The 15,357-nt window shown below is 37.5% G+C and overlaps 1 protein-coding gene across 2 annotated transcripts in view; it reads right to left on the bottom strand.

Moving 5' to 3' along the window:
- The window catches only part of palm1a (paralemmin 1a), a 61,811-nt gene that overhangs the window by 23,092 nt on the left and 23,362 nt on the right, over positions 1-15,357 (bottom strand). For both annotated transcript variants that reach the window (XM_084100779.1, XM_084100780.1), the window contains exons 2-3: positions 14,016-14,061; positions 10,825-10,905 (exon numbers count right to left, since the gene is read on the bottom strand). In XM_084100779.1, the coding sequence (XP_083956905.1) occupies positions 10,825-10,905; positions 14,016-14,061 (127 nt within the window). The remainder of the gene's footprint in view (positions 1-10,824; positions 10,906-14,015; positions 14,062-15,357) is intronic.

Below are 15,357 nucleotides of genomic sequence, written 5' to 3'. Positions count from 1 at the left end.
TCTTACAGCCACTTTCTATGTTGTGATGCTCAACAATCTTTTGATGCACATCAGAACTATATTCTTTGGTTTTATCCATTGTGATGGATGATTAAAGAAATTTGGCCTTTGTGTATCCTCATATTTAAACTCCTGTGAAACAAGAAGTCATAGCAAGACAATTTCATGTTCCTAGTCACCCTGGTGTGCTAAATAAAGGTAAATATTAATGGGAATATACTTCAGAGATATTTTACTCGTAAAAAATTCTAAGGGTGCCAATAATTGTGGCTGACGTGTTTTGGAGAAAAACATTTATTTCATAATGTGATTTCCTCCCCACTTTCAATTCTTTTACTTCAATGAAAGGTTCGATTTTTGCGAATTTTTTGAATGAAAGATCAAAAGGATAAGCAATGCAGATTTATTTTTTTACAGCCATTTCTGATCATATTTACCAGGGGTGCCATTAATTCTGTCCACCACTGTATATTAGTATCTGCAGCCTCCAAGATAATGCAAAAACATGTCATCATTGTGGCAGAAGAAAGCATTACATGCAACAAAAAAGCATCCACTTTACAATAATGTTTCTCAGACTGTCTCAAATAGATTAACACAAGATACATTTTGGTATTAATGTACAGATTCGTACCTATGCCACATGAGCACCAATTTTGGTGAAATAGTGAGTAAAGTAAATGCCAAAAATCATTACTGACATTGTTAACAGTACAGTGAAACAGTAAAATTGCAGTGTTATTATAGTATTATTTATATACTATTATATAAATTCAATGTATTTCATTGCTGTGGTACTCTGTACGAATATGTATATGACAATAAACTTGAACTGAGTTTCATGATTGAACTAAATATTAGGTCAACCGGGTATGTAAACAGAAAAACATGTATACTGCACACTGTATGCTGGACACTCAGGGTGTGCGTTAACTCTTTTTGAACATGTAGCACAGGCAACACAGTTATAGCATATTATAAAACTGTTAGTTCCAATCCTTTATTCTGATTGATCAATAGCTGTGTTTTATTCACGATAACGGTTCTATGCATCACTACACAACACCCCTAGCAACCACTCTTAGCAACTTAAAAATGTTTGATCTCATTATATATTGTTCATTAAAGCTAGAGTAGAGTATTGTGAGAGATTGTGTAAGCGAGTGTACCTGCATTTGCAGTAGACATAGCATTTTCCTTCAGGTCAGTCCTATATTCATAATAAAAAAAATCTGTTTGAATGTTCGCTGCGATATCTTGTCCTTTTAACAGTCAAGGGGTTTTCCCGTGCCCTAGTCATATGTCAGTTGCGTCTTGCTTTTCCGTGTTCACAAGTTTGAGTCCTTTCAATGTAAAAGTCTTCACTACTGACTGACTCACTCATAAAGACAGTTTTTGCCGCCATTTGATGGCGAAATAATGTATGTAACTTATGTTGCTGTTTATGGTCAGGGACCATTTTGTCCAGCGGAAGGAAGGCTTTTAGTGATTTTACTTCATGAAAGTAGCATAGATACATATTTTTCGGCTTTAATATTTGTATTGTGTGGTAACCGTTTTATAAAAACAATAAGGTACTCGAGGCTAGTGCTGTATCGTGAATAAGTCATGGCGGAAGGGCGTTGTTAGGCACGAGTACAACAGTTGTTTTAGGAGTAACGTTACAACCTCGAGTACCTTATTGCTTACATAAGTATAAAAGCCTTACCATTTCTGAAAACAACCATAAATAGTGCAGTTCATCATGCATGCTATGTATGTATGCTAATTATGTTAGCAATCACATAAATAACCTGTTTTTTTAGGGCTGGGCGATGTATCTTAGGTTGTTGTTTTTGAGTTTATGGACCAAAATAAAAGGCCTATATGAAATAAATATGAATAGAAGTCTCATAACATTATGGTTAACAAAGAGCCTATTTTTCTTGTGCATATGGTATTTTCATATATTATTAACTGTGTTAATAATTTTTAATGTTTATTAACAATTATTATATATTACACTATTATACTTTATTTGCATAATATATCTTTATTCCTAATAACTTTTATTAATCTGTATACTGTCTTTATTCTGTTAATTTCTTTTATAACTTTAAAATACAAAATACATGAAATACATACATTTTTATCAAACATCCTCAATATAAGTATCCACATTCTTCTAACTCTTCCAGAAAACGCTTGACATAAAAACTAAAATTTGATTTGACAATATGATCTGACATTGTTCCGCCAAACTACTACTCACCACTACTTTCTGTTTGTTGAGAGCATTTTTTTTTAGTCCAATCATCATGTTTCAGAAAGTAGTAAAACAGTGAGCGTGTCAACTATAAACACATCTGAAGTGTAAAGCCTTGTGCACACATGGGACGATAATCGCGCGTGCTTATCGCCGATGTGTAACACCTTGTGATTAAACAAAGGGCGCCAATATGAGTATGCACACCGACGCGCAAAACGGCAGGCGTAAAAGCGTAATTTAAAAAAAAACGCCTCGGGTTCGTTTTTTTGGTTTGCCGTGCTGCGTTAAAATCTGGCCAACCAATGAGTTTGCCGCTTTTGTTCACGTGCCTGGAGCTGCTAAAGTTACAGTAGGCTACTTGGTGACGCACCTTGTGTACCGGGGTATTTCTGTTTTTCAATAAGCGCCATCTACTGTCAGGGAGTGAATTTGCACATTCACTTGGCACATCGCCAGTGAAAATCGCTTGGGTATGAACACAAAGACGTCTCGAAAATCAAAAAAAGTTTGCCTGTGATGAGTGGAAGCAAAATGCTGCAATACAACAAACAACAAACTCTCACTTCACACAAACAAACAGCTATGTCTCACACACATGCAAAACTTTCCCACGCATGCTACTGTGGTAAATTTATTCATAGCACAGCCAGATTTTTTCATAGCACATGGGATATATGTGGCATTGTACAGCCCTGACATAAAATAAGTAGTTTTAGTATGATAGCATGCTATATTCAAACATATCCGAAAACATTAAAATGTCTATTCTAAACTACAGAATAAACAGAAATGGGGGGAAAAAGACCTCCAACAGTTCACAATCATGTACACCTGACCTGAGGGCCACAGAGACAATACACCATATATTTAGCAGAGTGAAGCATTTCCCTCTTCCCACAAACAGGATGTCTTATCACCCCCCATGGCAGATTCTCCTTCCTGTGTCTGACGGGGTGTTCTTGGCCCAGACTGCACCAAATCACAGTGGTCCAGTCAACACTAATATTATCAGACAATCTTAAAAATGCAGCACTTATAACAGGGATCCCTACTCCAAGGGGTCCTTATAACCTGAAAAAGTTTGAAGACCCCTGGCATAAATAATAATGGATCGAAGGGAAATCAAAGAAAATGGAAGTACATTTCTCTGGCACATAGAAAAACAGCATGCTTTGTTAAATCATAATTATAGCATAAAAAGTCATAATAAAGATATAAATATGTGAAATGGTGAGATAAATATCATAATTATGACAAAAACATGAAATGATGACAAGACGAAATGACAAAAAAAATTGAATGAGTGAAACAGTTTAATGAAGCTGTAAACTGTCACTTCATCTTCAATACTGTAGTAGGCCTTTGAATTGCCCTTTTATTTTATTTTTTACAGATTAATGGGTGAAATAGTGGGTTACCTTTCGAATGGAACTCAACACTGCATCATGGCATTGAAACTATGTTCGCTTCTGCATGACCGGTGTCTGAAGCACGTGAAAAAATGCCCATCTTGATTGATTGACGTGAGGTCAAGTGATGTAGCGTATCGTTTTTGTTTTATCGTATGCGGCCACACATTCACAGGGGTTAAAGCCAAAAAAAATCTTTTGACTGAAAAATTATCCTCGGCCAAACCCCATTCCACAGCCTGTCACACACCCAGTTTAAGAGCAGTTTTTTCTTCTTCTTGTAATTAGGAGTATAGTGAGTACATGCTTTACCTTCACAAATGAAATACTCAAAGAACATTTGCATTTAAAGGGTAACTCAACCCCTGGTCAGAGCCTGACTCCACCCACTGGCAATATTTGAAAAATGCTGGAAAAGTGGGCAGAGCCCAGCGGACGAACCGAGGGCGGGGCTGAGTGGGGGGGCCTGCACCTGAGACCCATTTCAATAGCGCGCGCTCTCTGTAGGCATGTAGACATTAGCAGATGAGTTTCCATGAAAACAACTGACATCTCTATCTTTTCATACAGATTACATAAAAACAGAGAATAATTGTTTTCATTTTGAATTAGATAATATAATAGCAGAGACTTGTTTATAAAGATATATTGCTTATGCCTGTGTGACTAGTATTCGCTGAGTTTTAAGTTTAGAGACTTGCTCCAGAAAAAAAGTTCACGGAGACAGAGAGGCAGAAAGCATACCCTGTTTATTTTCTTTATTTTACAAAAGCACAATGTTTTGTTTCGATTGTAATTGGACACATAAAAAAGTAGACTTTTAACAGTTTATTTTTTCATATTTCTTAAGTCTGTAGGACCATAAATGACTGAGTATTTTAAGTCTATTTTGCTGCTATGTGAAAAAATCCAGCAAAACGCACCGGCGCGTTTGTCGACCCCAGAGGGTTAACTGTAGCCTAATAGGAAGGAACATAAATTGTAACTAAAAATATATGCTCACTCATATCAAGACACCGCTGAAGTGATGGAGTCCATGCAGGAGGAGCAGCGTTTGGCACTGCGTCGCTTTACAGCGCGAGCAGTGCTGTTACAACCAGCAACACTACTACGTCCCATCCTAACCACTGTCCTAAATACAGATAAAGCTAATGCTAAAAATCTACGCTAACTATCCTATCTGGATAGTTATCTGGATAGTCTGGCTAAGCACTAACTAACTATGCTTCTAACAATACTACACCAACTGCTAATTAACTATCTAGGCTACACAAAATAATCTAAATAACTATATAAATGTTATGCTAACTAGATGCTAATATACACTATGCTGATCGTCTTCAATACTCGCAATTCCAACTCCTGACTAGCAGCCTTTCACATGTTATCTGGTTTTAACCAAGCCATTATAAATAAATAATATAATGTTATTTTTTAATTTTATCTATGTTGATTATATGAAAAGTGAACAGCATGAGCAGGGCCATATGCAGGATTTTATAAATACTGAGGTCCTTGCTATAGTGATCCTGCTATGGGGTTCATGGACGTGCTAGGTAGGTAGTAGCATGCTAGGTAGTAAAGAAAAAGAAAAAAAAGAAGAAAAAAATTTTGTCAAGGAGATAACAGATTCTTAAGCGTGAGAATCAGTTTAAATGCTGCAATGAATGATCCACACTACAAAATGGAAATGCAGAATGTTTATGCTTCACGAACACAATCACATATTCGAAACAGGAATGACCTTAAATTAGAAATGATTCAAGGATTATTTTGCATAGATGTTACATTTCAGTCAAATGCCAATGCAATACTTCTGTGTCCAGAGGCGAATGAGCTATTTATATGAGCATCAAAGATTGGTTTCAGCAACTTGTTTTTGGACTAATCTGTTCATTTAATGGTTCAATTGTTCACTCATGAAGCTAGTCACTTGTCGCCACCTACTGGCTTAATGATGCAAGTTGCGCAAACACTCCCAATGCTGATACTGGTGAAATAACATATTCGAGGACCATATACAAATATTAATATTTATACAATACTACTATTATGGCATTTTAATTAATAGGTGCTTGTGTTGTTAAATTGAGCTTATATTTTCCACTGTAATTAGCAAAGAACATTTATATGTGCTAAATACAGTGAGGAAAATAAGTATTTGAACACCCTGCTATTTTGCAAGTTCTCCCACTTGGAAATCATGGAGGGGTCTGAAATTGTCATCGTAGGTGCATGTCCACTGTGGACAATCTAAATAAAAAAATCCAGAAATCACAATGTATGATTTTTTAACTATTTATTTGTATGATACAGCTGCAAATAAGTATTTGAACACCTGTCTATCAGCTAGAATTCTGACCCTCAAAGACCTGTTAGTCTGCCTTTAAAATGTCCACCTCCACTCCATTTATTATCCTAAATTAGATGCACCTGTTTGAGGTCGTTAGCTGCATAAAGACACCTGTCTACCCCATACAATCAGTAAGAATTCAACTACTAACATGGCCAAGACCAAAGAGCTGTCCAAAGACACTAGAGACAAAATTGTACACCTCCACAAGGCTGGAAAGGGCTACGGGGAAATTGCCAAGCAGCTTGGTGAAAAAAGGTCTACTGTTGGAGCAATCATTAGAAAATGGAAGAAGCTAAACATGACTGTCAATCTCCCTCGGACTGGGGCTCAAGGATCAATGATCCTAAGAAAGGTGAGAAATCAGCCCAGAACTACACGGGAGGAGCTGGTCAATGACCTGAAAAGAGCTGGGACCACCGTTTCCAAGGTTACTGTTGGTAATACACTAAGACGTCAGGGTTTGAAATCATGCATGGCACGGAAGGTTGCTTAAACCAGCACATGTCAAGGCCCGTCTTAAGTTTGCCAATGACCATTTGGATGATCCAGAGGAGTCATGGGAGAAAGTCATGTGGTCAGATGAGACCAAAATAGAACTTTTTGGTCATAATTCCACTAAACGTGTTTGGAGGAAGAAGAATGATAAGTACCATCCCAAGAACACCATCCCTACTGTGAAGCATGGGGGTGGTAGCATCATGCTTTGGGGGTGTTTTTCTGCACATGGGACAGGGCGACTGCACTGTATTAAGGAGAGGATGACCGGGCCATGTATTGCGAGATTTTTGGGAACAACCTCCTTCCCTCAGTTAGAGCATTGAAGATGGGTCGAGGCTGGGTCTTCCAACATGACAATGACCCGAAGCACACAGCCAGGATAACCAAGGAGTGGCTCTGTAAGAAGCATATAAAGGTTCTGGCGTGGCCTAGCCAGTCTCCAGACCTAAACCCAATAGAGAATCTTTGGAGGGAACTCAAACTCCGTGTTTCTCAGTGACAGCCCAGAAACCTGACTGATCTAGAGAAGATCTGTGTGGAGGAGTGGGCCAAAATCCCTCCTGCAGTGTGTGCAAACCTGGTGAAAAACTACAGGAAACGTTTGACCTCTGTAATTGCAAACAAAGGCTACTGTACCAAATATTAACATTGATTTTCTCAGGTGTTCAAATACTTATTTGCAGCTGTATCATACAAATAAATAGTTAAAAAATCATTCATTGTGATTTCTGGAATTTTTTTTTTTAGATTATGTCTCTCACAGTGGATATGCACCTACGATGACAATTTCAGACCCCTCCATGATTTCTAAGTGGGAGAACTTGCAAAATAGCAGGGTGTTCAAATACCGTTAACTGAAAGCATGTCGTGAAGTGTTGCACTGGAATTCGCGCTTGGCTCGCACCTTCTGTAAACATAAAGCCCTAAAGCCTACTTTGATTTGATTTTTTTCACCTTGCCTGGGAAAACAAGCGAGCGTTGCGACGGCGCCGCTCTCTATTTCGGCGCACTTTTCGCGCATCTACATTTAAAATAATGAACGTGAGAGCGCAAACATGTGAAAGGCCCCTAAAGCAGCTCAGATGAAGTCGGTTATCGTGGCGATTTGCAATATCATTGCAGCACCAAACAGAGTTAACATTAGGCAATTATTTCACAACCTTCATTATATGCACTTAATTACAGAGAAAATTACACAAAAATTACAGAGGTCCTGACCTCGGGGACCAGTCACCTCAATGGTGGGTACGGCCCTGGGCATGAGTAAGATAGGATCATTAGATGCACACTATATCGGGAGATATGGAGTGGGTCAAACATGATTTTGACTACTTCATTAAGTTTTGTTTTGTATAAAACCTTTCTTTAAAGTGAATTTAATTCTGTATAAATTGTATCTTAATTTTTTTTAATCAACCAATTGCCTAGATTTATTAAATGTATTAAGAATTAAGCAAATATAGCAGACAATATAATCAGGACATGGAGGCGCTGGTGCGATATTGCATTGCACGTGAACTGGAAACTCAGCGTATAGGCTACTTCACAGGCATGAGATTATACATACATATACATATACATATACATATATATATATATATATTAGGGGTGGAGCCGAACCCGAATACGGTATTCGGAAAGGCACAAATAGTGTGTTTTTTACTAATACTTATTTCGAACAAATACTTTAAAAATATTTGTATTCGGGAACAAGAAAAACTTTATATCAAAAAGCTGCGTTTCCTCATGAGACATGGCGACCGGCGGTGCTACTGATGTGGTGGCTGTCCACTTGTTGATAAGATAGGAGGAAAGAGCCACATATGGAAATATTTCGCTCACATAGCGCGTTTTTTGCGCGTGCAGATTTCAAATGTAGGCGCGCGGCAAGCGAGCAGAGCGCTCGTTTTTCCAGGCGCGCCTATGTTCACGGTTGCATAGCAACGACAAACGCCACGAGAGAACAAGCGCTTGTGGAAAGGAGAAAGCGGTGCGAACTGCGCTCTCCGTGATGACAAGGAAGTATCAGCAAAGAATTAATTGATTTCTAGCCCTTGCATTAGCTTTAGATATATTTATGGAGATGAGAAATGAAATAAAAAGCCGTCATTATGTCATTAATATCAGTCCGTCAGAAAAGCAGTTCTAGGCTTATTATTGGCTGGATAACTCTTAGCAGGTTTAAAAAGCCATTTTAAAATTAAATATGAATGCAGTTTTGAAAAAAATATTTTACACATTGCATATCTATATTTATTATAATAGATATAATTAAAGAATACTTACACTATAATGTAAATTAGAAGTGTAACGCAAAAAAACTGGATTTTTACACCTATTTTGAATTTTACTCGAATACAAATACAAATACAAATACTTTTCCCCCCTCAACAAATACAAATAAAAGAAAAGATGCAAGCTTCAAGAAAGCTTGAAATGTCTACTTTTAAGCAAAACAATTCAAAAGAAATAGAAACAGACTACTAGAGGTCGACCGATTAATCGGTCGGACGATTAATTGGCCGTTTTTTTGCATTTTTTAACATAATCGGCATCGGCCAATATCCAAGTATATCAAGCCGATTATTAGGCGGGCGCATCTGTGGGCAGCCTAGTGTTGTTGTTGTTGTGGAACACGTGTTCGACGCACGCTGCGCCTAGAATCATTTTCCAGCAGAGTGAGCAGACCTCATCCAGTGCCTAAGGAAGGAGCTAAGTTCCTTGGAGAAAACTCCATTATATTTAATTAAAAACTTTTGATATGTTACTGCCAACTTCGAGAAAAAACATGACGTTCGGCTAATTTTGATATTGATAGCGTAGTTGAGGTTGCATTAGCACAGCAGAAGGGTTGCTATCATGTCACAATAAGTAAGCAAGAATTTTACAATTACAGACAGTGAATCTGAGACTTTTCGGGCGCGATCGAACAGTGGAAACATAAAAACATACTCCGTCATTTTGTTTATACAGGACATCATTCAAACTGCAAAGTGTTTAAGTTACTGTTAATTCAAATTTTAAGGAAAACAAATATATTAATCTGAAATGTAGCAAATTAATTTTCAATTCATTCAGGTACAATTACCAAACATATCTCAAGGTCTTTTTGTCTTTTGTACAAGTGCAGATTGGTCAAGTGTTCAATAAATGTTTTTGTTGAGAAATTTTGTCTATCTTAAGTAATTATTTGTGTTACATTTTATCTTTCAAATAGAGGTTAAAAACAAGCACATAATCAGCCAAATATCGGCCAAAATAAATTGGCAGCATTTATCGGCCATCGGCCGACCCGGATTTCAAAAGATCGGCATCGGCCTGAAAAAAACCATATCGGTCGACCTCTACAGACTACTCTCTTATGTAATCCGTATAAAATGTGCATTTCTCTCTATAGGCACGTTCACTACATTTGGACATTTTTGTGTAATTTTATTTATTAAACGTGTAGAATACTTTCCAAACCGTTACATATAGTATTATAAATGTTACATATAGTATTATAAATTCAGACGTTCATGATATAAAAAAATAAACATATTAGAATAACTTTTAAAATGGAGTGAACACGGAGCAGTTTTTCCGTGAGCGGGAATGGAAAACCCGGAGTGGACTCGGAGTGATTCCGAGTGATCCACTCCAGGCTTTGATCACACCCCCCTAAGCAGGGTGAATACACCTCATCTTTCCTTAATTTAAGACCTATTCAAACTGAAATTAAGACATTTGAGTAATGTAAGCATATTTACGGCCTTAAAATTATGAAAAGTGAATTTAAGACATAAGGACAGGTGGGAACCCTGCAATTGACGGAAATCCGTCGTAGCGACGGAGAACTTTAATCCCTGCATTCATAAGATTTAACAGCCTGGACATGGATTCAATCCCAGGATCACATGTCCTTCTGGGTTGGTCCAGTCTTTCTGCTCAACAAATGTCTGTGTCACAACCTTGATGGGCAGACATTTTCCCTCAGTATTACATATGTAACCCTGTTCCTTGAGAAGGGAACGAGATGCTGCCACACTGAGGAGTCCGTGGCATAAGGGCCCTTTTACGGTCTTGCTGACGTGATACACTATGTCACTTGTCCTTACGTCAGCCAATCAAGATTGTTGTGTTTTCACACGTACTTCAGACACTGGTCACGCAGAAGCGTTCCCATAGCATCAACGCATGATGCAGCGTCTCATTCCCTTCTCAGGAAACCGGGTTACATAACCATAGAAAATTTTTATTTTAAATTACGGTTTTATATAAATATATATGACATGTCATGACAAATATTTTGGCCTCAGATGTCATTGTCTTACCTTGAGGTGCTGAAGCTGTCGTCGGTCATCCTCTAGTTGTCTTTTCTTATTCTCAATTTCTGTCTGTCTTTTCCTCCTTTCCTGTGAATAAAGAAATACCTGATATTAAGAGAAATACTGAGTAAATACACATCCAAAGCACTAACATGATTTTGCGCTGGTGTATTGTTAAAACAAAATGCATGCAAACACAAACGACCAAATTCCTCTGGCATTTTCTGTACCACTCAGCGATTGCACTTTTTCGAAAGTTTTAAAACATTAGTTTCCTTTTGGTGTTTAAGTTTGACTAAAAAAGGTTTTCTGAGGGATTAAATATTTTGTTGAAACTCATACCATTGCTCTCAGACCAGAGCATGTGTGATAATGAGTGCTAACAATCATCATATGTGAGAGAAAATGAGCTGAGAACAAATGTGTTCATCAAACAGTGAGACCCCAACCAGCAGGGAGATTGGTGTGTGTGAAGTGTGCACACATGTGTGAGGAGTAAAAAGGTGCATGGATTAACAGACTGAACTATTACAACTATTAACATTATTTCTAAGAAAAGAATACAAAACATTACAAATTAAATTAAATAAACAATCATTCAATAAAAAAAAGATTTATATTGTCATAATAAAATATTTAAGTTGACTTAAAACATGATTCTACCATAAAACAGACAAAAATAAGACATCTAATTTAAGTTTTAAGTACAGGCAAAATCTGAATATGAAGAGAACTATGTTGTTATTTTCTTGGTTTCATTGTTAGATGTGTTCTTTTATATTTGTTATACAAGCAGTTGTAATATGCAGTTTTCAATGACTATCATATTGAAGTTCAAATTGCTATCATAATTCTCAAAAAAAAAAAAATCACTTTAAAAAAATCACTGCCACTCCGTTCGCTTTGTTGTTTATGCATATTTTATGATTAAAGTTACTGTTAATGTAAGGTTTAACATTCGCCTGTTTCCCTGAAAATGAACTTTGTTACAGTTACGTTTGATTAAATTCACATTATTTTATTTTATTCTAATAAAACAGCTGCAAGTGCTGAATTACTACTCATACAGGTCACTTTATCTGACAAATTAAAATTGTGGGGTAACGCAGCGCTGTTTTACTTTGTCAAAACAATCATACTAAAAATACGTCTGAGTGTGTTGAAAGTTTTGTAATAACGTTACTCTGCGCGTTCTCTCTGTGGCTGGTATGAGACACTTGCTGCACACTGCAGTAAGCTAGATCGATATTATCATATTAATAAAGCTGGATGATTTATGTTGCTATATGGCATGCAGTTATTTTTTAAATATATTGTGTGGTGGAGAAAATGCTGTATTACTGTTGCAACAAATAAAGCTCTTTCTGATTTTGCTATGTTAGCAACAAAATAGTGTTGTCTCTGAGGCATGGTACAAACATGTTACTCGCGATAAATCAAGAAAACAAGAGATCCAAACAATAAGAGTAACCATGTTGAGCTATATACTGTAAGTAAGGGTTAATGCCCGACGAGGTGTCCATTGTCAGGTATTAATGGACGACTGCGAGGCGTGAACCGTCCGACCGTCATCGGGAATGAACCGTCTCGAAGGGCATTAACCCGCTTATACCATGGTCACTTGTCAAATAACACATTTTTAAAACATTAGTTTATATTTTAATTAGTTTTACAATCGAAATCTAAAGTTTTTACAAACAATAACTTGGTTTCCCTGGTTACGCCTGACGGTTTATTTAGCAACCGGAGATATTTATAGTCCGCTCGATTTATAGTCTGTATAGATACTTTGACTGCCTGTTGCTATGGTTACTCACAGCTGATGTAGCCAGTGCATTTATTTATTAATTTCAAATGGTAAACAGTCAGTTTCACCAGAACTCCTTTACTAGGTGTCCTCTATCACTTTTTAATGGACACCCTGCAGCCAATCAGAATCGAGTATTCACCCAGACCATGGTATAACAATGATTAGTTATAATTTATAAATATTTGCTCACAAAACTTATAAAATGCATAATATATTAAAGTGTCTTTAGGGCCCTATTTTATTTCCTTTTGCGATCTGAAACGGAAGTATTAAACGCGAAACGCAAGTAACTTTGTGGGCAGATCTCGCAAATCTAAAATGAGTTGGTCTGAAGTAGCTACATTACTCATAGGTGTGGTTTGGGCGTAACGTGCAATAAACCAATCAGAGCGTCATCTCACATTCCCTTTAAAAGCAGGCGCGCTTGTTCCATGGCGGATTGCTATTATAACAGCGGATTTGCCAGGCGAACGCCAGGAGCGGTTCACAGCCGAGGAGACCGACATTCTCGTCAGGGCCGTAAAAGACAGAGAAGTCATATATAATAATTTGGGTAAATGTGTAAGCTAGATTTATACCTATTTTTTTCACATCTTCATGGACACCACAATGATTTCCCTCTGTGGTAATATTTTTCCTTGTAATTATATATGATTTGCAAAAATGGGTACTGCTGCGTGTAGATAAGAGAAGCAAAGTGTATGCGCGTTGTGCACACGCTACATTATGGCCAAGCATGCGCCCTTAAAATAGCATCTGAATAATGCGCCACTGACTTTAGACTAGGTTTTTCCTGGTCTGTGGTGGAATTGTTTTCTGAAACTGCAAAATAGCATCAGGGAACGTTTGCGCCAGAACACGCCTCCTCTTTTCGCTGAACCGCCCCCCGGGAGCGCAAGTTCATTCCCTAATTTACCGACATGTGTCTGTGGAGGGAAAAGTCCGCTGTGCGTCGGGTGCAAAATAGGAATGATACATGTGTCGGTGTACAAAGTCAATTGCGCTGGGTGCAAGATAGGGCCCTAACTGGAAATCGGGAGTAATGCAGATATGACGTCATTGAAAGGCGACGTGACGACACGGGCCGTTACACTGGTTAAAATTGCTGATTTCTCTAGATTTAAACATTGTTGGAAAAAATTGGGATAATGTATGTACACAAGTCAACAAAATATATAATATAGTTTTAGTGGTTTTTGGATATTTTAATCCAAAAATCTTACATATTGTGCCTTTAATGGCATTTTAGACACGGGCAGACAAATTGTTTTTAAGCCACATACTGAATGTAAAAATCTCTGACCTAGTTTCAGATTTGTTAAATGGGTTCAGTAGGTGGGTTTATTAGGACTGCCACGGGAACGTGGTGTTTGAGAATCTGACTTACTGCAATAGCCTGGAGCCGTTCCTGCTGTGAGCCTGATTCTGACATCCTGAAAGACAGAGAAAATATATCAGGCTGGTAGATACAACAATGGTCCCAAACAGAGGACAGATTTGCTTCCTGTTGGTAATTTGACTCTCTTAGCTATTTTGGTGAATTCAGAAGACTGAGTGTAAAATTACATAGTTGCCACCTTCACATACTGTAGGTATATTGTATATATACTGTATATGAGATGATCATACCCACACAACACATAACCACAATGTTGTAATTACCATTGGGGAATTTTCCTAGAGCCCTGACTTTGAAGTGTTAATTAAGAATCATGATGGAAGCATATTGTTATTGATTATTAAAATGGATAGATAGATAGATAGATAGATAGATAGATAGATAGATAGATAGATAGACAGATAGATAGATAGATAGATAGATAGATAGATAGATAGATAGATAGATAGATAGATAGATAGATAGATAGATAGATAGATAGATAGATCTGTTAAAGGTCTCAAAAATAATAAAGACTGCCAAGAGATGCAGCTTAAAATGGTGCTCTCCCACAATGCAAGAAGGGAAAAGTTTGAAAAACGATGCTGGAGCTTTCTGAGATTTGATTCATGCTGAGTTTGATTGAGCAAGAGAAGAAAATATTCAGCATTGGAGTGAAACTGCAAAAATTCCTTTGTAAGGTTTGTGCAATTGATTCCATAAATAGCATAAAATGGCTGAAGAACCGCGTTAACGTTGACCATGTCCTCATGCGGGACAGATTGCTGCAGACAAATGGCATTGTGAAGTTATTACAAATTAAATTGGTTTTCCAATCAGGAACATCCTCATTCAACTCACTCCCTCATTTATTGTCAACACACACACACATTTCCTTGTTCATTCGCTAAAAGCCCAGCCTAAAAGGTCTTCCAAACAGTAAGATGGACCCCTGCTGTCAGCCCCGTCTGCTGAAGGACACAGCTGTGGTGAAGGCTCCTATGCCATCAGGGAAAAGAAGAATGTAAAGGTTGTTCTCCAACCCACCACATTCGCATTCCCATCCCCCCCACGAGTAAAACACAACACCTGTACAAATAGCCTGGCAGAGGAACTGAACGGATGACATCAGCAAAAGAGTGGAGTTAGTGCATGATGCTGAACCTGGTAACCATACGCCAACACTAGGTGATTATGCAAACATCCTTTTGGAAGGCAATATGACTGGTAGGATGATGTTTAAAATTATGCTTTTTATCTGAACTATTATAATATAGCCTAGTGAATTTATATCTAAATCTCAAATATCCAAACCATCATTATATGATTGGAGATACCGACCTTGCTTTTA

Source organism: Abramis brama (genome assembly GCF_963993115.1).
Source record: "Abramis brama genome assembly, chromosome: 23".
Classification (NCBI taxonomy): domain Eukaryota; kingdom Metazoa; phylum Chordata; class Actinopteri; order Cypriniformes; family Leuciscidae; genus Abramis; species Abramis brama.
The sequence above is the reverse complement of the archived record's forward strand: the minus strand, read 5'-3'. Positions and strand labels throughout refer to the sequence as shown.